This window comes from Gallinula chloropus, assembly GCF_964237585.1.
Source record: "Gallinula chloropus genome assembly, chromosome: 9".
Classification (NCBI taxonomy): domain Eukaryota; kingdom Metazoa; phylum Chordata; class Aves; order Gruiformes; family Rallidae; genus Gallinula; species Gallinula chloropus.
The window spans coordinates 21,020,466-21,044,975 of record NC_140094.1 but is presented as its reverse complement, the minus strand read 5'-3'; the positions used below and the strand labels follow the sequence as shown (position 1 = coordinate 21,044,975).

Here is a 24,510-nt window from a genome sequence, read left to right as displayed (position 1 = left end):
CAGTGGAGTCCTTGCGGTCACCCGGCGCTGGGGAGGCGGGACGCGGGCAGCCGAGTTGCGCCAGAGACGGCGGCGCCAGGGGCGCTGCGGGCGGAGCGGCAGCTGCTCGGCTGCCCTCGGGGACTTGGCTTTTTCCCGCCCTCGCACCCATCGCAGCTCGAGGGTGTGAACTTCAAACTGGTTTGCAAGGGCGATATCGCTCTTCCCCAGGCGGAGTTTATACCATCTCGGGGCAGAGAGAGTAGTGTTGGCTTGATTCTGTTCTGCGGGAAGCTGGTTCATACTTGGGTTTTAAAAACTTTCAGGTTTAGTTTCAGCTTGGTCACAGTTTCTTCACTGCTGAAACAAGTGTGACGCTCAGTAAGAATACAACTGCTCACAGTTGTGGTGAAGCTGTGGATGGGACGCTCTGCTGTGACTAGCATAATGCAGAGTTATGTGCCTTTATGTGAAATCATCTGAAAAATACCACGTAGGTGCTGTGTGGGAAATAATATGTCTTTGCTGTTCGTTTGAAGTGCAGCTGTTGAACTAGAGGAAAAAATAATGCTTAAATAATTCGCTGATAGTACTGTCATGAGAAGATGTAAAGAATAACTTTCTCATTAATGTAGATGACCTCACTCTTAAGCTCACTACCAGCTTCGTGCTAGTGGCTTGATTTCTGTTATTTTTAATACACCCTAAAGAAGTACTGAGTACTGGAAAGCTCTCTGGGCCTTGACTGGAACAGGTGGATTGCATCTGAAGTAATAAACAGGTTTTCAGTAACTCTAAATCTAAAGGTGCACTTCTGTAGATAACTTTCATCTGATTTCTCTACACCTGCTACACTTTTACTAATGCTTGTATCATTTCTGTTGTTTGTATGTGACTACCTTCAAGCTGGAACAGTAAAAAAAAGCTGGTGTTTAATCAAGTTAGATATCTTTAAATGTAATTGCTGTGATAAATAGAATGTCCAAACTGCTGGTTTAGAAACATGGATTTTATCAGGATCTTATTCTTCTTTTGTGCAGAGTTCCAGTTTTTCCCTGTCTTGTATCAGGTTATTACTTCATTGCTTGTCTTTGAAAAAAGTTTGTGAAAAGTTTGACACTTTTTAGCCTAGAATAACGGCCTAACCACGTTCCTTGATTGTATACATACAGCATTTCTTTGTGGTTTTCTATCTCTTGGATCTGTGAACTCCTTCTGAAGACATCTGTGCACGTTCATATGTTCACACATGTTTATATGCTTTTTTTAAAATGAGGAAAACAAAATCTGTTATCAGTAGGTTTACCTTCCTTTCCCTCCTGTCTGTACCTCCACTGGGAAATATTCTTATGCACTTTAATAAGTTGGGGAACAATTCTGCCTGCTCCCCTGTGGTAAGCGATTACAGGCTAATTATTTCTATAGTACATCACCAAACCAAACAGCTCATTCCCTCTACCCAGAAACTGCCTTTTCTTTTTATATATTGGACAGTTTCTCACTGTGTTTGTGCTTAAGACATCAGTTTCAACATTATTGATAAGATAATGAGGGGTATTGTTAGTTTTGTGTAAATATACTTTCAAAAAAACTTTGACCTGATTTTTAGCATTTTTGTTGCTTTACAGACAGAATGGACACTTGGAATTTTGTGAAGCTTAGTGTCTCAGGCAAAGCAAGCACTGTGTTATGTTGGGTTCTTGGTACTCGTTATTTGCTGAGAGAGCTCTACAGTCATATGAGATTACTGGTCTTGTTACAAATCAGATTACTGGTAGTATGTGTAAAGAAACATAAAAGTCTATTTCCTGTGTTAGTTAGAAATACTTTCAAGATTATGTTAGAGGATGTGAAAAGGAAGAGGAAGACTTAATTGGCCATCACTGTTCATTTAAATAAACAAAAATATTTGTGATTAGAGGTGCTGGTGTTAATTTGGTTAATTCCAAAAGCTACATATTGTCATTACTGTTTTCAGACATGATTTTTTTTTCTTTACTGCAATAGTAACTCTCCAAGCACTATGGCGTAGCAATGCATTTTGAGAGGAGTGGGTTTTGTGGCCCACCCAGATTTATTCCTGACCCCCATATAATCAGGCCTGGGAAAGGCAGCAGAGACATGGTGGTGTGCAGTAACAGGAGAGCAGCTTTCTGTGAGAACACGACCTTGCAAGAAAATCCGTGAGATAAGAATCACAAGGTTGGAAGAGACCTTTGAAGATCATCAAGTCCAACCGCTCCTGTCCTAAGCTAAACCATATCCTGAAGTACCTCATCTACCTTTTTTTTAAACACATGCAGGGAAGGTGACTCAACCCCCTCCCTGGGCAGCCTGTTCCAGCCCTGACAGCTCTTTCAGTAACGAATTTTTTTCTAATGTCCAATCTAACCCTGCCCTGGCCCAGCTTCATGCCATTGCCCCTTGTCCTATCTCCTGTCCCCTGGCTGCAGAGACCATCGCCCACCTCTCTGCACCCTCCTGTCAGGTCAGTGTAGGTGGGGAGAAGGTCTCCCCTCAGCCTCCTCTTCTCCAGGATAAACATCCCCAGCTCCCTCAGCCGTTCCTCATATGATTTGCCCTCCAGCCCCTTCACCAGCCTGGTTGCCCTTCTCTGCACTTGCTCAAGGACCTCAATGACCTTCTTATGGTGAGGAGCCCAGAACTGCACACAGTACTCGAGGTGTGGCCTCACCAATGCTGAGTACAGGGGCACAATCCCCTCCCCAGACCCACTGGCCACACTGTTTTTGATACAAGCCAAGATGCCATTGGCCTTTTTGGCTGCCCAGGCACACTGCTGGCTCATGTTCAGCCTGCAGTCACCCAACACCCCCAGGTCCTTCTCTGCCTGACAGCTCTTCAGCCAGTCTTCCCCAAGTCTGTAGCGCTGCATGGGGTTGTTCTGTCCCATGTGCAGCACTCCACACTTGGCCATGTTATACTTCATCCCGTTGGTCTCAGCCCATCGGTCCAGTCTGTTCAGATCCCCCTGAAGAGCCTTCCTGTCCTCAGAAAGAAACAGCAAGAATGCTAACAACTGCCTGAGGAACAATGTGACTGTGTAGCCATAACCAATCATTAGCAACAGTGAGGTGCATGTAAGGCAGGTGAATGGAGCATCTAGCCAATAGCAGTGTGATGTAACTGGTGTAGTGATACAGGAACCTATATAAGCTCTGTGTGTGTGTCAATAAACGAGCTCAGCCCTTGATCACATTGGTCCGAGTTGAGTCTGCAAGACTTCAGCTCCGGCACTATGGTCTCGGTCTAATGAGATCATTGCAAAATGTTTCTGAAGTCTTAATTGATACTGAAAAACACTGTATATCATTGTGGATATAGTTTGGGGGGGGGGGGGTGGGTGGGTGTTTACCTTTTCTGTGGACGGTTTGCTTTTTTTGTTGGGTTTTGGGGAATTTTGTGGTTGGATTTTGAAAGAGAATGTGACTATATGGGAAGCCCTGTCAAGAAATTAGAGAATTTCTGGGGTTATGGTAGATGGTGTGTTCGGTGGGGGTTTTGTTTGAGTTGGGTTTTTTCAGATGCAAAAAGAATAAAGCTCTAACTCATGTTGTGCATTTGTGCCAGGTATTTTATGTAGTACGGTCTTCCCATTTCTTCTGAATCGCTTTACCTGGAATAGGAGTGTTTTTAAAAATATAACCTTTCACTTCCTCTGGTAGTTACCCGTGGGTTACACAAAAATAGTTTAAATTACGTAGATGATACATTTGGACTTTTTTCCATCTTTAACGGCAAATAGAATTCAAATTGTCAGATTAGTGATGTTGTGTCAGTCTTTGGAGATCTCTTATATCAGATCAGGTTCAACCTGTATGAAATATAACAGTGGGAAAAAGAAGCTCATCCTATTTCTCAAGTGAAGTGATCTTTATTGAAGAGTGAAACATTTGTTTCATCCAAGTACTGAATGTTTTGGGGGGTGTGTGTTTTTGTTTTTACTGTCTAGATTCAAGATGGCAGAATTATTCATGGAATGTGAAGAAGAAGAGCTAGAACCATGGCAAAAAAGAGTGAAAGAAGTGGAGGAGGACGATGATGATGATGAGCCAATCTTCGTTGGGGAAATCTCAAGCTCAAAACCAGCAAGTACATGTAAGATAACACTTTCTGTAATTTGCAACAGATATTTCAAGGTGTAAAATGTTAATATTACTTGGAAGATACAGACTTTTTAACAATAAGACCTGAGACATTCAACATATTAAAGGTGTTCTATAGTTTGCTGTCATACTGAGAAGTTGAATGCTTACGAATTTCTGTCCTATAACCCAGGTTACATGCAGGTCCCTACAACTAACCTTAAATCTCTGAAGTCAAAATGAGGTTTTCTGAAGGTTTTAGCATTAACAATGTGATGTAAAATGCAATATATAGAATGCTGAAACCATGCATGCAATTATTCTTAATACAGTTGGTATTTAGCTAGATAATTGGAAGTGTCTCCCTACTAATGTGCATGGATTTACGTCTTCATGTTACAGTCCCTCTTTTTTTTTTCTCCACCCCACATTTCATGTGTTGGTGAACAGTCTGAATGGGTGAATATCATTCTGACAAATCTGTCTACAAAAAAAGCACAATCAGGAAAAGACATTAATGTGAAAATAGTAGAAGCTTCTCTGTTAAGTAGGAGATTTTATGAATAAATTAATTCATCCCCTGTAAAGACTTTTTTTATCAAGTTCTGTAGTTTTCTCCTAATGCAGACAGTGCAGGGAGTGAGGTTAGGTGATTGTGATGACAGTAGATGTGTCAGGATTTCATGTTTGTCCTGTGCTTGGGCTTTGTCAGGTAAGTAAAGGAGAATATTCTTTTTGTTACTTAAATAAGTTCTAGTAATTAAACATTTGCTGGTTTTATGTGACCATCTTGTTGTCAGTTGTTAAAAGGTTTGACTAAAGGTTTCTCTGGCTATCAAATGCGCAAGACTTTGCCTGCTTCAATTTTACTGCTTTCAGTTTCTGCCTCATCTCTGCTATGCTTGCATCCAGGATTTCCATAGGCTTTTTCTGATGATGTATCATTTGCGGTGAAGAAAACGAAGATACAATGTTAAACTAGGTTCTCTGTCATGCTCTGTTGAATGGACTCTGGAGCTGCTATTAGCTGTTCAGTCATTTTAGTTCACAATACTTTTATCTTGCGTCTGAACTCATTTGACTTTGTTCCTCACTGGGATAGTAACTCTAATGCTTCTTACACTAGGTTAAAGTGGACGGTTGTGTTTCGAGTATTAAACTGCTGACACTGATGTTAAAATTACCTCGTGAAAATAGTTCTTAAGGGTTAATATGTTAATACTTAAAATATTCTAAATCCTCTTGAAATGTGAAGGCTATTTTTTATAATTATAACAAGGTTTTTGCAATTGTAAACTTTTAGGACTGAAAGCTGCTGTTTTCTGGAAGGTCCAGAAGCATCTGGATTTCTGTTGGTCATTGGTAGTCATGACGTAGAACAAGTATTAAGGCACTAGGTATATGTTGAAACAACAGACATGCCAAGTGTCGTTGTAGTCTCCAGATTTTTTTTTTTGTAGTCATAAAGGAAAGCAGTAGTTCAGATGAAAAATATAACTTTGATGTGATTCAGCTTCAAGACCTTTCATAAAAGAGAGACTTAACACTGTATGCATCCTATTCTAGCACCGTCCATGGTCGGTCCTGACATAACTAAAATCACTTATGGTATAACTTTTATCTCTTTTCCTTCCCTTTCCTCAACTTTTCTCTTTGTAATCTTCTTCACTATCAAAAACAGCTATGGAAGAATGACCTCAGTTCTTCTCTGGCTTGTAAGTAGTACTACCTGGCAGTAGTCAGGCTTCAGTTTGTTACTGGTGGTAGGCAAGACACAGTGAACTCAACTTTGCTTATCACTGTTTAGTTTTTACCCGAGAAAATTCCTGTCTAACCAGATGAGAAATTAGATGACAAATGGAGACTCACATGTAGTTCTTAACTTTTCAGAAAGATATGTATTCTACAATAAATAATGATTTCTTCAACCTTTTCCTGACAATGCAGTTAATCATTTTCATACAGATGGGTGTGGAAAACTTGAAGGAAATAGTTTAAAACTCAACTTTGACCCACTAACACAGTGTTTTGTGTCAGAAGATGCATTTTGTTGTACTGAAGCTTTATCTTGGAATGAAAAGTAATTCACAGTTTTCCCTTTACCATCTCCTGCAACTGCTAATTTTTCCTGCAGTTATTGCTTTTTTGCTTCCTTTTTCGTAGTGACATAAACCTGTAATTTGATTGGTACTTTAAAATGTTATTGTTCATGTAAACAAGACAGATAACACTTTGGGGGTGGGGAAGGGCCACATCAAGTCTTTGATGAATCAGTTCTCATATGAATCTAGTTTATAATTTGAAATCACTGGCTTACTGAAATGTTCCTTTTAAACCAGTAAAATCTACCATTTTATTTTAGGATGTGAATTGTGTGTGCGTCAGACTCTGAACCTGAATGTGGTTCGTGAGACTAACTTGTAAGGGAGTCTTGCAGGTAGATGAAGGCTTTAGTTTCATTGTGCACTGGAATTCAAATGTATAGGCTTACTCACAAACACAAAATGTGTGTTCAGCTAAATGCTGAATTTAATCCTTGCTCATAGTTGTGTTGAAGTAAAAATAGCATTACTACTACATGACAATTTCATCATATCTTAAATGCAAAACCATTCAAATCTGGGTTTTGTGGCTATTCTTTTTAGTATGTTCTAAATGCAGCTAACAGGTTGAAAGTTATGATCTTTGGAGCTCTACTGATATCAGACTTGCTTATCAATCTGAGTAGTGTATACTAATGAGCCATTATTAGTGGAAACAAGTCTTAAAATTGTTAACCGCGATGTGTAGATACTCTAAGATCTATGGATGAGATCCTGATGTCATTTGACCCTGGTTTGAGAAGGTACTTGATTCTTCTTGGTTAGATATTGGAGGATCAATCTGATGTTATATTATGTTTTCACATGTCAGAGCAACAAATGTACAGGAAGACTAAAGGAGTTCAGAATCTTAACAGTAGAAAAAACATTTTGATAAATGTATATTTTTAACACCTTGGAATGATCAGAAACTCCAGACTGTGACATAAGTTGGGTAGTATTGGTGGCATTACTTGGAGAATAAGAAACTGCAATTGTTTCTGATAGGACACAACTCTAGTCATATCCATGTAGGATATATAAGAAAATCACTCCTCATGTAATGTCTTTCTAACACAACTGTTTTGATTTGCTTTTCTGTTGATTTTTCTTTCACATTGGAAAATGGACATCATGGAGTCTAAAAACCAGTTTGTAATGCTGTGTTTTCCTGTAACACAGAAGTGTGTTGTATAGCAACTGTTAGAGAAAATGCTTCAGCGTAGAGCAGTTCTGGTATATGGGGAACTTATTAGGCAGATGAGAAACAGAAGTCAATAAATATATTATCAGCAAAGCTAAAATTTATGAAATGATATTTTTGTTTGCCTTCTTATTTGTGTGTTAATCTTCCTCCAAGAAAACAAAAACTGAGATTACTGAATGAACTAGCTTAACCTAGGAGAAGGGGAGTCGAAGACCATACCTTAACTTGTACAAATGACATTTTGTTTTGCCAGGTATTTATTTTACAAATAATTCATAAGTCAAATCCTAATTGGCTTAATTAGTGGATATGAATGCTACTTTTAATTTGAAAAGCAATTAAGATATTAATTTGACTGCAATTAAGATAAATGTAACTTTTGACAGATCTATTGAACAGAGTCAACCTCAGCTCATCACGAAGGGGGATACAGAATGGTGCACCCAGTAGAGGTACTTTATTGTCCTAATATGGTAATTAAAACCAAAAATCCACAACACTTATGAGATGTCTGACTGCAAAATTATATGAAGGTAACTTTGGAATCCTTTGTAACAGGTACATTCAAGCCTGACAGTCACCATTATGCGACATCTGCCTCCAGCCCCAGTGCCATGCCTGTTTCATCAGTCTTTCAGTCTGTATCCAGGCCTACAACTAGCTCTGTTCAGCCACTGTCTATACCAGTGAGTGTTTCAGGAACTTCACAAGCACTGCAGAGACCTGTTGCTGGATGTTTATCAACACAGCAGATCCCTGGGTCAAGTTCTGGAATATCACAGCCTGTTTGCAGACCTGTAACCATTCCAGTGACAACACAGCCAGTGTCAAGAAATACCACAGTTCCTGTAGTGGTTCAACCTGTGTCCATGCCGGTGACTTCTGTAACAGCAGAGCCAGTAATACTCAATCAGGTACATTTTTATCCCAGACTGATGCTCTGTATTGATAAATTGATTTAGCTTTTAAATGGCTTGCATTTGGTGTTTAAAATGTTGTGGGTTTTCCACTGACTTTTGTAGTAGTGCCTTTCTTTGGATTTTTGCTGCTGAAGAGAATGATGTAGTGGTAGCTCCTTAGTTGGTTTTGCTTTTTAGTTGGTGTGACAACTTGCAGTGAAACAGTAATACAGAAAGGAGGGCTTCAGCAACTGCTAGTTCCAGAGTCACTAGATGAAACAATTTGGCGACATACTTGTTTTTTTGGAAAAGCCCAAGGGAATTTTGCACGTGAATCATGTATCATAGATCTCTCTGGATTGCCACAGAAAGTCAGAAGGATAACCTGAGGGAGTGAAATTAGATGCCAGGTTTATTGCCTTAGCCATTTAGACATTTGTGGGAGAGAAGGAATGGAGATCAAAATTTCACATTTGTATGATGTAATCTATGATGTGATACCTTTATGAAAAATAACTTAAGCTGATGCTGTTTGTGCATTGTGCCGGGAATATTAGCTACTACTGTCAGGTTAAAATGAAGCCTCTCGGCAGACACCGTCACCACCATCTGTGCAAATATACACACCTATGGCTGTCCCAGCTGCCAGTCTTTTTGTATGAATAAAATCCATGCAGCTGAATATGTTCTGCATTTGCTGAGCTGGGGAATTGGTCTGAGTGGACATAGTTAAAAATGGCCATATTTAATGGACAGTAAAACATGAGAAGGCAGCTTGGAAAAGGATGCCTAACCATGTATTAGTCAGTTCTGTCAAATCCAAGTCAAACTGAAATGCTTTAGAAAGTAATGCATCCTTTTCTGATACACCTATTGCATACATATGCTATGATCTCTTAAAAGTTCCACTGCTTAAATTATCATGTTAAATGGCTTCTTCAAAGTTGTGACGTTTTGATCATGACTTTCATGCTTAATTTTTTCAAGTTATTGTAAATGCAACATCCTATTATTTGGATGTTAAATTCTGGAGTACCTTTAGGAAGGCTTTTGTGAGTTTTTTTCCTTAAGATATGCTGAAAGTGAATATTCTGTCTCAAGTTACAATTCTGAATCTAGAAAAGTTGTTTCCAACTTCAGCCTTATCTAGAATATATTTTCTTGTTTTTATAATGTTCCTGCCACTTGATTTCATTATACTTTCTATGGGAAAGACTTGTTCAGCATGCTTTTTTTTTTTTTTTGAGCAGCTGTGGGATGTGTACACTGTAGTTCAGCTCCTTGGTCCAAGTTCTGTGATTTTTTTAAAATTTTTTTTTCAATATCATTCCTGCCATGTTAAGATCATTTTCTCATTTGCTGTTCTTAGTGTCATGTATAGTGCCTGTATTTTGGTTCATGTCCTTGGTTTGAATTGTCTTCATTCAAGAGCTCCTTAGTTGACTTTTAATTTTTTTCCTTTGAGTCCTTATTTTCCTTGGGGGTGCTGTTGATAGCCATGGCTTACTGCCTTGGGCTTTCTGTGACACTTCCATGAACACATTTTCTATTTCCTCCCAACTGGAATTTTCTGAAGTGGTAAGGGCTTCAAATGAGGCTTTCTGGAAGCTATTTCATGTTTGGATCGTCAGCTTCCAGATGTTGAAATTGAACTTTGAAATTAAAATATAATGTGAATATAACTGAGTTATGACTAGACACTGTGACAGGACCCCTTTTTAGCTGAACATCCTTCAGAGTGCCTTTGCATTCTTAATGTAGTGCAATATATTCTGAATCTCAGAATGCCAAAATTTTCTGTGGGAACTAATTCCTTCTGATCAAATGAGTCAAAACACACACTTCCTCAATTTAATGATATGCAGGTCTGTAATTTACCTTTTGTCAATGCTTGGTATTCCAGTTTTATTATTAAAATATGCCCTTCCATTTACAGACTTGATTGATTAACTTCCTGTAAAAATGTAGTTTTCACGTTCTTCTTGCTGCACTATGTTAATTCAGTTCCAGAAATTCTGAGTTGAATTTGTCTTCAGTCATACTGTTTACAGGAATTCTAATTGTTAGAGACGTGGATGTTTTATGTGATAGTGTATTTTAAGAAGAAAAATTGTTCTTAGTAGTGAAGTTTTTCTATAGTACAATACTCAAAATACTCTCCAATAAGCCCCAGCCAATTCACTCCGTATCTTTCCCCTACTCAGTATACAGTTAGAGTGATTGAGGTTCTGGTTGTTCCCAGTTAATTTTGGGAGAGAGTGGGTCCAATAGAAAGCGTTGTAACTTCTCTGTGTGGACTTGGTTACCATTTCTCATGTTTTCCAGTTAGGAAATGTAGGATGCACAGTGTGAGGCCACTATTTTCACTCATCTCTTGGAAAACTGAGTGGTGGTGGATTATATTTCTTCACTTGAGTTCACTTGAGACTAGGAACAAAAAACTTGGCTTTTTGCCTTTGCATGTGAGAGCACCTGTATGTGTTAAATTTTGTGTTTTTCTTTAAAATGTCTTGATTTCTGAAGGTATTGGGGTGTTTTTTCTGTATATGAAATGACAGAGCCAGAATGTGTGAAAATAACAGAAAAGGACATTTTGAGAACTGACTTTCAGTTCCTGGGGTCTTTTTTTCTGTTGTCTGTTCCTAAGGTTTTGTTTGCCAGATCTGTTTAGTATATATAGGGAGATGTACACATACTGTCAAAATACACAGACTTTTATTTTGAGGAAAGTTAAAATGTTAGTAGCACTTAAAAACAAACCACAAAGCAGTAGAAGCAGATTTTTATTTTACTGAATGTTTTGTATTCCAGATTGTTTGTGTTAGGATGAATGGCCAACAAAAATGTGAGCAGTATTGATGATTCTTGGAAAGCATGTGTTACCTCCCCTTTCAACCATGACTGTCTGTAAAGAGAGCTAAATTTCATGTTTTCCTCCAGATGTTACCTATTGAGTGATGAGTGAAGGTGTTTAAAGTTTTCAGCATTGAAGCTAAGAAATGCAGGGTAGTTCTTTTTTTTTTTTTTTTTAGGTTTTATGTAATACTAAAGGGTAAACCTTTCAAACTGAAGAGTAAGAGGATACCTGTACTTGGAGTGGATCAAAACTTAATATAACAAGGCACTAAGAAACATAAACCAACTTTAGGGTTAGGTGTGCTTTGAAAAGGAGGTTTGATCACATTATTTCCAGAAGTCCGTATGAAATTACATAAAAGAAAAAAAACCCACTTGGTGGTATTATAGTTGTCTTTCCAGCCAACGTGCTATAGATACACTTGCACTTTCATTAAAACTTGACTGGTTAGTAGAATTTTATTAATAGAATCTTGCTTTGAGAAACTTCTGCTACTGCAGGTTTGTGCTACTTTTGAGCTCTGTTTTCTGATCTCTGAAAATGCTGGTATGCAAGAATAACAGGTAAATGGCTGGCTGAGTTTGGGTTGAAGGAAGGAATTTTTTTTAAATCAATTCAAGCATAACTTAAAACATCAGACTTAAACAAAAGTAGTTACAATTAGCAATTCAAATGGGTAATAACTCACAAAATGGCCTTTTCTAGTTTTTACGGGTTTTTTTACTATTCTGATACACAGATATAAATAAATTAAAAACCACTGATAAGAGTTGTGAACTTAGTAGAATGTCAAACTATTTGGGGGAGACTGTAATTATCTTAATTTACACCGGAGTAAGAAGTACTTATACAAGTACTTATGAGTACTTTTAAGCAATCGTGTTTTTAAAGTAAACCCTTTGAAGCCTACAAGTAAAAAAAATGTTAAACCTCAAATTTCTTTTCCCTCTTGAAAATATCTTATTAGGATTATATTATGGATTCTCCACCAGCTGCACCAGATAATACATCTGGTATACTGTTTGGTGTGAGACAGAACTCGGGAGTTCCACAGTACGAGACTGGGCCAGCAGTGAATGTAACAGGTAGGTATAACTGTAGTAGTTGATAAGAGAAAGAAACAGCCTTATGTCATTTATCTGTAGTGTAGATCTTTGGGTTATAACTTTAAATAGCATTTCTAGAACTTAGTATAGCCACTCTTTTCTTCCCCCTGTACATAACATGGTATAATGTTTAATGAAGTAAACTTTGAAGCCTTGTATGGTCAGACTTTGCTTTTCAGTGCATTAGACTGACTGTAAGATCAACTGATGTCATCTTATAATGCTCATTTAGATGGAAAAAGTTTTGCCAGGTCCACTTTAATTTTTTTGACCAATAAAGGGTCAGAACACTCAATGCTGTTTGAGCATGAGTAGGAGAGGTGAACAGTAGCAGAAGAACTTCAGAGTCCATGGAGCAGATTTCCCTGTGACGATGACCTTGGTTTTCTGTCTCTTACATATAGGAGTTGGAGTAGATGGGACCAAAAGGATCCTGTCTGAAAAGGAGGGTTAGGGGAAGAATATGTAGCTTGAGGAGTATTTTTTTCTCAAATAGCTAAATTGTGTTTCAAGAGAAGCTTTAGTCTACTTTTAAAAACAAAACCAAAAAAATACCCCAACCAAAAAACCAAATCAAAACCAAAAAAGCACCTTCTTACATCACAGCAGATGAATTATATTTGAAGCATGCTGAGTATTCAAAATGAAATGGGCCATAACTTGGGATGCCCCTTTTCCTTTGTGAAGGATTGTACTTTTGTAATAACTGACCAGAATCACTTAGTTATTAGGTCTACAAGTTAGATAAGTACAATCACTTCTTATTCTTCCATGAGTTAATGGGTTGTGTACAATTAATGGCCTAACCAGTCATGCTAACAATTTATGTAAAATAGAACAATTGCTACTTTATTCTGCTTCCTGTGATGATTTAGCATCTCTAGTTTAGGAGTTCACTCAAGATATTTATCAGTGAAGGGTTGATAGTGTATTTCCTTGCATGTGTTCAACTATCATATGATCTCTTCTAGTCTTACTGGGTTAGATACCATTTGAAAAGTAAGCAAAGTTTATTTTGTCCGAATGGTTCACTGTTTAGCGCTTGTTCTCCTGAGAACAAGTATTAAAGTTGAATTGTGTGTGTGTGGGTTAACATTTTTTATTTAGGAGACCTGCTTGCATATTTACAAATTACTTGTGTTAGTCTCCTTATTCAGGATTGTAATTCCAAGTGTCATAAATACACCATTCTATTTCTAGGGGATGGCAAAAGGATTTAGAAATTATAAGCAAAGTTTTATAATAGTGGGTTGAAACAATAATATCTTTATGGTACATTTCACCTCAGAAAAATGAAGTGTCTGTATTTTGTGGTTTGGATTGCACGGTAAGGTCACATAATGTGCTTAGCTTATGTTGTTCATTTGTGCTGATGCCTGCTTGCCTGTGTTGGTGCTGTGCTTCCTCTCGTTGATGTGTAGCACCATAGGTACAAGACATTCTGTAATACGGTATTTAAAAGCAGAATGCTTCTGAGAACCAAGCTGTGATGCTGTGCAGGACGATTTAACTTCTGTACATGGACCATTAGACACTTCTAGGTCAATATAGTGTGAATACTTGTTTCTGAGGACAAGCTGCTAGTGGATACTAACCAACCAGTTTGTAAAGTTTCTTGAAATATAGGTGGTAGGCTGAAGTTGAACAGCATTGGTAACTGGGGATGTATGTAAACCTTGTAGCTTGCTTTCTGAGACTTTTAGGATTATTCATCTGCAAACTTTACCACTTGGAAGAACCAGAAAATACCATAACCAATAGAAGAACTGTTTGGTCATATTTAGGATTTGACTGGACTGTATATGTGTGTTCATAGCACTAGATAAATAGGAACTCTTGGTGAGGCACTAGAAGCCTGAAACAATTTAGCTTCTGTGTCCCTATTCGGTTCATTTGATCTGACTGTTACCACAGTCCATCTGATGTGTTTATTCTAGGTTACCACTTCTAATGTCTCTTACTGTCACTCAGAAAATAGAGTCCAGTCAGCAGATGCATATAACAGTGTTAAGGTTTTTACAGTAGTGTTGTAATGTGTGTTTAGACAGGTGTCAGCAATGTGATACTAGGTGCAGTGTACTTCTCTTGCAATCCTTTTAGATACTGTACAGAGCAATACTGTGTGTGTGACCTGTAGCCAACTGTTTTATAATAGCTACGAAATACTTACAGAAGTATTCACTAATCATGTGAAATGAAGGTAATTGGCTTCTGAGCTGCCTGAAAGGCAGCAGCTAAACAATTCTTAGTTTTTCTCTGTAGTTCTGAGTACCTGGAATCCCTGACAGTTTCAGCTGTGTGGTGAGCTGTGTGTGTTTGATTGAACAAGCTAGTCTGCAACATGGGTGAATTCTTGTGTCCGCACACAGCTGAGAAACGTACTTTGATGGAAAAAGGAACTGCAAACAGTTAACTTTTCTTTCAGAAGACAGTAAATAATGGCTTGTGATTGATCATTAAAAGTTGCAACGTTTTCCACTTTGCATACAAAATGAAGTCTCAGATGTTTATGGAATTAAATAACAAGCTAAACCAGCATTAATGTAGGACCAGAAAAATCAATGTTTTTGATCAGGAGGATAGAGCTTGTTCTGAATCACGGTCACTGAAGAAACTAGATGCTTGGCTTAACTTTATTACTGTGAACTCACCTTGTCTCAGATCAGTGTGAGTCAAGATGTGGAAAGTAGGCCAAATAAATTCAGGTGGTCATGGTATGATTTACTGGCTGTGAGGAATGTGGCTGTATGTCTTTTCATTTACCCTTTCCTCCTCTGCTGGCCTTATTGAGTCTGGGATGGATATTGTTTTCTTCTGTATGGCTTATTTTTTTTTGGAAAACCAAACTGCTTTGTGTAGACATCTTCATCCTTTAAAATATAGGTATCAGTAATGTGTTTGCGACGTGCTGTGGAGAAAAACCTGAGGTTCTTTAGTTTAAACCACTGTAGGTCTGAATGAGAGTGGTTTTGTATGGAAGCTCCCTGCTACTTCTGAAGGCAACAGTGTAACTCCAAAAAAGGCCAAGCCTAATGAGGTTGCTGCTGGAAGCAGTTCAGCTGTTTCACCTACAGTTAACTCTCCAACAGTAACACCATCACAAAATGTATCTTCAAAAGGTAGGGTAGATCACCTGGTCTAGCTGTCTGTCCATGAATCTGTTTCATGGAAAAGCTAGTGCACTTGTAATGTTTGAGTAGATCAGTGTTATTAATACTATGAAGGCAGTTCAAATAACTCTGTTCTTATGCCTTAAGATAATGAAAGTCTGTCTATGTAAGTACTTAGGTGCTATACTATCAATTACAAATAAAGAAACCCTAGGTTATTACATATTCAAACTGTAGACCTTTATTTTTAGTGGGTACGTTTGACTTAGTTATGTTGCTTAGTGGCTGTGAAGACAGATGGGTCAAAATAAATGCTCCTGACCTCATACTCTTAGTTCAGATTTTCTGTGCTAAAGAGCTGAGAGTTGAAACTTTAAAAACCAGGCAGCCACAAGGTTAAAAGATTTCAGTTTTTCAGTGCTGAATTTATCAATTAATCTTGACTAGATAAAAGGAAGGGAAAAAAAATCATTGTAGGAATGTTAGGAGAGGCAGCAGGGACTTGGATTGAGGAATCTGTGTTCCTGGAGATATCTTGAAGTTTAGTGGATATAGCTCTGAGCATCCTGATAAGGTTGGACTAGCTGTGAGTGGCAGGTTAGAGAAAAACACCTCTTCAGGTCCAGCCTAAATGCTTCTCTGATTCTGTACTTTGACTAATTATTGCGAAGTGTGTTTTACAGGTTTCCCTTTCTTTTGCAGCAGTTTGTGATACAGTTCAAAATAGTAGTGGGAAGGGAGGAGGAGGAATTGAGTTTCAGAGAGAGGCTGTTCTTCCAAAGACCTTTCCCTCTGTACTAGAAGAAATAGTTTAGTTGTTTCAGTATGTAAATAATCATGTGCTTTTTCCTCCTGAGCCAAAAGGTGCTTTCCAGCTGATTGTAGTACATAAGAATTTCTTCTTGCCTTTGCGATATTTCCAATCACATACTCTCTCCTATCATGTCACAATGAGGAGCTACCTACAGTGCAGTTGTACTGTTGGGAATAATTTTCTATGTGTGTGTTTAGCATGTCTGGCTTGCAGCTGGTTTGCTACCAGACTCTTCCCAGGCAACCAGAGGGAAGTGGCTATAGCATGGACTATTGCAGAAAAAAAGTTTACCTCCATCCTGGGTTGAGCAAAGCCAGATACTCTGCTGCAGCCAATAACATTCAAGAGATAACCAGAGGATCTTAGTAAGTGTAGTAACAATGGAGAAGTTACAGTCACTGAGAATGTGATTTTTATGCATGTGCCTCTGAGCTGTCTGTGCTTGTATAGCAATTTCTTCTCTGGCTCTGAAGCTCCACAGAACACTAGGTCTTGTTGTGGAACCTGTTTTCCTCAAACTGAGCTTGTGCTTATCCTTAGCAGTATTCCTATCTTCAAGAAAAGATGCTGTTTGATCCTCAAGGACTATGCAAGGCTATTTTCTGAAAAAATGTCTAACACTGTTGCTTGGTCAAACACTCCTTCCCTTATAAGGTGGATGTATTTGTGTGTGTGTGTTTCTTACCTTTTTCTCATAGTACTGTCAGGGACTTTACAGTTGAGATGTTCCTCTGGTTACTTAAAACTCTCCCTGTGTTTAACCTCTTTGAAACTACTTGCTCAGCATGGAGTCCTCCAGATCTGTGAATGACTTAAGAATGCAGGAGAACTTCATCTGGAGAAGTAGGTCTCACTCTGTCTTCTGGCAGCTTTGATGAAATTTAAAGCCTGGGTTTATTGGTTGAAGTTTATGCTTATGCAAACCTTCTTTAGTTGTGCTCATAAGGTATTAACCATTTTATGTTGATAAGAGAAATACTGTTTCTTTTCATTATTGGGAGTGACTACTTAAAGGATTTATTCTCCGGATTCTTCAAAGACACCTTTGCATTAGGAGGATGCATCTGAGTAGGCCTAGGTTCCAATAATTGTCCAGAGAGAAATAATCTAATCATTGAGAACCAGATGGTGAGATTTTTTTCCAAAACCAGTTATCTGAACCCTATTGTGGTGATGATATGAAATAAATTTTACATGTTCATTTGAGAAAGTTCTTAAAGCCAGCAAAAATCTGTCCTATCTAGGTGTGGGTGCACAGAATTAATTCTTTGTCTCTATCATGCTACACTCACCTCTTCCCACTTTCTCATTATTAGTTGCTAAGACTTTGTACAAGTTGTTTGTGTATCTCTATCAAACAGAGCAAACTCAGCTTGAAAGAAAGGAATGATAGTTAAACTAAGGTTTTAAAACCTTGTTCATGGTCACTACAGCTACATCAATTGTAATAGTTTCTTTTGAAATGGCATGTTGTGCTAGAATAATAACATGAAGTCAAATATTCTGCCGTTAAATTCTCAATCTTTTAAGTATTTCAAATTTTGTAGGTACAGATGATGTGTCAAGCACCATTAAAAATGGAGGACCGTTTCCACGAGCCTGTCCGAAGTGCAATATTCATTTCAATCTTATGGATCCTCTAAAAAATCATATGAAGGTAAAATTTTGGGGCTGGCAAACATTGTAACAAACTTACATAGGTTTCTCTTTGTTTATGAAAGAGCACCGTGTTTTGATACAAAGATAGCCTGGCTTCTGGCTGTAATCAGCAAGAGCCCAAATGCTTTAAGTCTTGCAGTTGGGGAGAGGAAGAGTGGGAAAGAAGAGAAGTAAAGCTTTCAGAAACTAAGCATCACTTGGTATGCTTGTGAAACTACTTGCTGTTATTTCTGGAAACTTAGACTGAGTACATCAGCCAAATCAAAGAACTGTTGAAGTGGGTTTACTTAGTATTGTTTAATTAAACTTTTAGTTAAACTGTGTGGGATAAATACACTGAGTTACAGAGTTAGGATATTAACTGCTTACTTGTTCTTACCATGCAAGACTACATTGTATAAGCATACTTTTAGCAGAAAGATCTGTCCTCTGAAACATTCTAATTTTGTTTGCCATTGGAAACTTCATAACATCTTCTATGTTAAGTACTTGATACTTTTAAAAAGTTGAGTTTCATGTTGCAGCTGTTGGGTTAAGCATTCATTATGTACATTTAAACATAAAGAAACTTGAACAGTGTGTGCTGTGTGACTTAGAATTTCTGAATTTTTCAGTAATGCTGGAAGGAATTTTGCCACATTTCAATGTTTATCTTTGCCAAAGAAATAAAAGGCAAAACTCTGCATTAATTTCTGAGTAAATGTATGCTTGTCATCAAAATACTTGCATAAAAGTGGGTTTTCTCTCTGGTTATTAAATTGAAATGGAGTAGTAATTTTTCTAATGAGGAAGATAATACTGGTATTCTGATTCCTGGCTGAAATTCAGCCTACAACAACCTGCGATAACAAGCCCTCCTTGATGTTTATAATATATAGTAATTTATTACCTAGACACTATTTAAAGATCAGTTACTGTTCAAAATCCATATTTGATATCAATAAAGACTGTGTCAGAAAATGGAGCTTTGCATCTAACTACTGCAAGTCTTCAGTCTTTAACCTGCTGTTGTCCTTGATGCAGCTTGGTAAGTGAGACTGATAACTTTGTCTCTTCTCCTCCCCCTTTCCATCCAGTATTGTTGTCCAGATATGGTAAATAACTTTTTCATGGGAATGACCAAAACAGAATCTTTGAGCACCACAAGCAAGACTGCTGAGTCTGAGAAGGGAAAATTGATTATGTTAGTTAATGACTTCTACTATGGGAAACATGAAGGTGATACTCAGCAGGTACAACAGGAGCAGAAGACTCATACGACCTTCAAGTGCTTCAGTTGTCTAAAGGTTCTTAAAAATAACATAAGGTACTTGAATTAACTTTGTAAATTTTTTGTTAATTGCTTACAGCCTGCATTTAAAATTTTCATCTCTTAGGAACATAACTTTTTCCTTATTTTAAACTGATAATATTGTGACCCAACAGAAATTAAATAATTTTTACTATGTATGGCCATAACTCTTTACAGACTAGTGTACAAATTTTAATGGTATTTAAGAAACAGCTTTAATGAGAGCCGTTGTAGGACTTCAGGGTTAGAAGGGGCAACAAAGTATTTTACCACTTGCTATCTGGATTGATGGTGATATCAGTAAGTGTGAGTGTGAATTCTCTTTAGGGATGCACAGTGACTAATAGTTGGTGCTTTGCTTATGTAACAGCTGTTAATTTGATGGAATAATTACTTTCAAACACTGCAAAAAACTTTAGTAAGCGGTTTTAATAGGTAGATGAGTTTGTGTCATTGTTCCTTTGGAAGCTAAGGTCATGGAACTTCTTTACATGCATTCTTCAAAGGAAGCTGAAGTAGCAGAATGTACAACTGAAAAATGGGCTATTGCTTCAAAGAGCACACTCTGCAAGTTAAAATGAACAGGTTTATGCTAACATTAGACCGATATTACTGAACAAAAAGTTCATGTAACTACAAACATGAAATGTGCTATTAATCATTAAATATGTGTAAATCATACGTAAAATTGTCAGCAATGTCTTAAGCAGCTGGAAAAATTCTGTTAGACTTTTTAAAAGCGTTTACTCTCATGGGTTTTATAGTTCCTTTTAATTATGGCACTTCTTCCCATACAATTTATCCTTTTAAGGGCAATCAGCAACATTTGATACAGGCTGAGAGGTTTTTCTTCTGTTTTTCTGTGCATCAGCCTTTCTTTGCAATATCACGAGTAGTAGTCCATAGAATACTTCTTCAAAATGAATCTAGTACCTCAATAAATACTTTACAGATAGTATTTTCTACTTTGCATTAAAAAGGTAAACTGTCAGTGCTATGGTGCAGTGAGAACTTACTTTTTTTCTGTGAACTTCTTTAAAGCCTCCTTCCCACTAAGTCAATTTCTGCTAGCTGTATTCCATGGTTCTAAAACTTCCAGACTTTTATTCCAAGGTATACTTTGTACCTTGAACCATTTGTAGCGGACAAAATAAATACACAGTACGTCTGTACTTCTAGTGGAAGTTTTCTAGACCTTAACTCAGAAAAGCACCTTAATTCAGAATTCATGAGGGTAGTCCCCTGCTTCCTTAAAATGATGCTCTATTGAGGCAATATGCTTTTTTGTTTTTTCTAATTCCAAGGTCACTACTTTGAGGTCTGCATCTTTTTTGTGAGTGTTAACTAATAGTTCCTCTGGCTATACTGAAGTGAAGCACATTCAAAATACAACAGTTTTTGGAGTTTCACTTCTAGTGGGTTGCGTAACTGTAACCTGCCAGCATTGTCACAAGTGTCTAGACTTCTCAGCCAGAATAGGTACCTCTTGCAGATAGGTGGACACATGAGGAAAAGGTGATAGGAGAATGCCACCAAATTCCTCATGCTCTTTTGATTGTCAGCTGCATGCTGGCATTATTTAATAACTGTCCTTCATAAATCAATTTAAGTCCTAAATGCTTTATACAAAGATAGCTCCTGGAACCCTGCCAGCATTCAGTGCAGGTAGCTTCAGATAAAGCTATAACGTCCTAATTGCAGATATATTCTTGTTTCTTAATAGTTTGCAGCAGAGCTAAATTTGTATTTTCTTCAGAATGTGGCTTTAAGCCTGGCAGTGGTGAAGAGTGCTCACATGTTTTGTTGTTGCTGCCTTTGTAAGTTTCCTTTCATTTCAAGGCAAGATTTTGGTCTAATCAAGCACAAGTCTTAGAATGTGTTTCAGACATGTTTCATGTTCCTTATAATAGTTAAGATTTCTTTTTGAGCCTTAAAATGTTTCCTGGCATAGCCAGTTTACTTAATTTTGCCATTTTGTTGTTGCCTTTTAAATGAATGCTTATTCCTTATTTTTTTTTAAATTGAGAATTCCTTGCAGAGTAAATAAGAATCATATACATATTGCATGTGATGTCATGTATAGTGAATGTTACAATGCAGGTTTTTTGCACCTGTTCACTGTCATTTAAAGGTTTATGAACCACATGAAACATCACCTTGAGCTTGAGAAACAAAGTACTGAAAGTTGGGAGAGCCACACCACCTGCCAGCACTGTTACCGTCAGTTTCCAACCCCATTCCAGCTGCAGTGCCACATAGAAAGTACACACACGCCTTACGAGTCATCTAGTAAGTTGAATTGTATCACACTGAATCTTTGTCACCTAAAATTTTTAGATGCTTTCTGACTCTGCTGGTTTGTGACTTCAGAGTAAACCTCTTGTACTCTAAGAGCAAATGTCTTGAGGTTTAATATAGGAGCTGAGCACTCATTCAATTTATGGTAGTAATGTGTGTGTGGAAAAATCTTTTTAGAAGGTTTCTGGTTTTGTTTTAATTGAAAGCTTGACTACAAGAATTCATGTTTTATAAGGGTCTCTCACTCCTGGCTTCCTTAAATTCCACAGGGAATTTCTAAAGAATAGAATAACTGCTAGACTTAACTTCCAGATTTAGACAGTTCACGTATCTGTATGTATGATAGTTTATATGCTTATGACCCCAAACAAATTTTTATTTGTTTCTTGTCTTTTACTTTTTCTAGCAATTTGTAAAATCTGTGAATTATCCTTCGAAACAGAGCAAGTTCTTTTGCAACATATGAAGGACAATCATAAGCCAGGTGAAATGCCGTATGTTTGCCAGGTATCTCAGAGTGACTGTTACATATTTAGATTACACAACCCCCCTTTGATGTTCTACTGTGAATAACCCTTTCACAAGAAAGTAAAACTTTTTGTTTTAGGTATGCAACTACAGATCATCAGCTTTTTCAGATGTAGAAACACATTTTAGAACAGTTCATGAAAACACAAAGCACTTGCTATGCCCGTTTTGCCTCAAAGTAATTAAAATTGGAACACCTTATATGCATCATTACATGAGGCATCAGGTAAGCAGATATTTTCAATCCCTAATGCTAGAAAAATGCTAAATATGTCACAGGTCTCTGGGAGGGGGGGAGCATAACTGCTTTGTAGAGCTGTTATGAGATAAAAATAGTTAATAAAATATGGTAGAACTATTACAACTGTTTCTTTTGTAAAGTCTTCAGTGGAATTACTTAGGTTTTTGTGTGACAGCAGCTATCAGTTGAAAAAACCCTGAATATCCTTGAAAAAATGTCTTTGATATTTGGTTTCTTAATTAAGTTGTAGTGATGGTGTACTACTGTTCTTGAGGTTACTACCTACCCTTTCACTAGTTTAAGTAGAGAAAAAAATTATCAAGTACTTACATTTTTTTGTGGCTGGTAACATCATAAGCTTCTATTAGTAACTATACTGCCTTGCATCTTCAAGTATTAAAATACTATCTCTTTAATTTCTGGACAGTATCTTGGCTTTGTACAAGTAGTTTTAGGAGTTTGTCCAGTTGATGTTTTAGAAACTGGATAACTATTGTGTGAGACAAGCTAGGGTTGGGTTTTGTTTGTCGTGACATTAGTACTTACTGTAGATTGTTTCCCATTTCTAAAAGAAAAAAGGAATCTACCGTTGCACAAAGTGCAGACTGCAGTTCTTGACATGCAAAGAAAAAATGGATCACAAGACTCAGCATCACCGGACATTTAGGAAGCCCAAACAGTTAGAAGGATTGCCTCCTGGAACAAAGGTAAGTGTTCATAAAGCAAAATTAGAGGGGGCAAAGGGAAAAACGTTTCGGTAGAGAAAGGGGATGGAATAGAGAAGTGCGAATTTCTTTTATTTTTCAAAGAAAATATGGTTTTTATTAATTTGCCCCCTCCCATTTCTCCTTTCCTGTGCTAGGAGAAAAGGAGATAGTCTGGGTATTGGTCTGAGGGGTTTCAGCAGTCTGGGTATTGGTCTGAGGGGTTTCAGCAGTCTGGGTATTGGTCTGAGGGGTTTCAGCAGTCTGGGTATTGGTCTGAGGGGTTTCAGCATGTAGAAGGTGGTGCCAATAAGTTGTGTGGAGCGCAGGATGTTCTTCTCCATAGACAATATGTGCTTAAAACTGTGTTCACCAAGTGGTCTTTAGGTCCAGTATTTGAAGTGTGGGGAGGAAGCAACACCAACTTTCTAATGAGTATTTTATGAAGTAAACTTGGGGCCCGTCAGAAGACTTAGGCTATCTTTAAATCATTGTTCCATTTCTCAAGAAGCAGACACTTAGGCTAAGATTTTCCTGTAGATTTCAGGACTTTATCCCACATTTTTTCAATGAAGTATGAAGACACATGTCCTTTCAGTTGAAAGGAAGAAGAAAGTTAACATTTTGATAGCTCTCTGCAGTTAATTTGCTGTAGAATCAGGAAGGGTAAATGAATTTGATGTTGATTATGTTGTAAAGCACTGATTCTCTATTTGAAATCTTCTGAAAACTGAGACGCTGTCAGTCTTTATGATCTGATAAAAGCTTAGATCATGTTAAACTTTTGCTATTGGTAGAGCTTGACAGAATGTAGATGATGATGCTAAATAGCATGGAACCAGGTTTCGAAGATGAGGTGCTTCTAAACTGTGAGTGGGGGCAAGAAGTGTAACTAGGAGTCATGCTGCAAGTGAGAAGTGGAGAAACGAATGTAAGGGCAAGATAAGGGGGTGTGATAATGCCAGATAAGAGGTCAGAAACAAGCATTAGTCCTTGGTGGTGCAGGTAGAGGAGCAAAAATATCTGAAGGATACAGATTATCTCACTGTAAGGGAAAAAGACACGGGGCTTTTGTTTAGAATCATAGAATCATAGAATGGTCTGGGTTGGAAGGGACCCCAAGGACCATAGAGCTCCAACCCCCCCTGCCACAGACAGGGACACCAACCTCCAGGCCTGGATCTACACAAGGCTGCCCAGGGCCCCATCCAACCTGGCCTTGAACACCTCCAGGGACGGGGAATCCACTACCTCTGTGGGTAGCCTGTTCCAGCCCCTCACCACTCTCTCTGTAAAAAACTTCCCCCTAATATCTAATCTAAACCTTCCCTCCTTTAGCTTTAGTCCATTCCCCCTTGTCCTGCCATTATCTGCTCTTTTAAAAAGTCGAATCCCCTCCTGCCTATAAGCTCCCTTCAGGTACTGGAAGGCTGCAATGAGGTCCCCCCGCAGCCTTCTCTTCTCCAGGTTGAACAAGCCCAGTTCCCTCAGCCTCTCTTTGTAGGGCAGGTGCTCCAGCCCTCTAATCATCCTTGTGGCCCTTCTCTGAACCCTCTCCAACAGTTCCACATCCTTCTTGTATTGGGGGCCCCAGATCTGGACACAGTACTCCAGATGGGGCCTCACAAGG

The 24,510-nt window shown here is 38.0% G+C and overlaps 1 protein-coding gene across 1 annotated transcript in view; it reads left to right on the top strand.

Annotated features, from left to right (window-relative positions):
• Positions 1-3,959: 3,959 nt before the first annotated feature.
• ZNF280D (zinc finger protein 280D) overlaps positions 3,960-24,510 on the top strand; it is a gene marked incomplete at its 5' end in the record, with an annotated part of 42,616 nt that continues 22,065 nt past the window's right edge. Inside the window, 11 exons of the mRNA XM_084268156.1 lie at positions 3,960-4,098; positions 7,760-7,825; positions 7,932-8,287; positions 12,097-12,214; positions 15,187-15,354; positions 17,707-17,816; positions 18,895-19,124; positions 21,241-21,398; positions 21,814-21,914; positions 22,015-22,161; positions 22,749-22,883. Coding sequence (XP_084124282.1) covers positions 3,960-4,098; positions 7,760-7,825; positions 7,932-8,287; positions 12,097-12,214; positions 15,187-15,354; positions 17,707-17,816; positions 18,895-19,124; positions 21,241-21,398; positions 21,814-21,914; positions 22,015-22,161; positions 22,749-22,883 — 1,728 coding nt within the window. The remainder of the gene's footprint in view (positions 4,099-7,759; positions 7,826-7,931; positions 8,288-12,096; positions 12,215-15,186; positions 15,355-17,706; positions 17,817-18,894; positions 19,125-21,240; positions 21,399-21,813; positions 21,915-22,014; positions 22,162-22,748; positions 22,884-24,510) is intronic.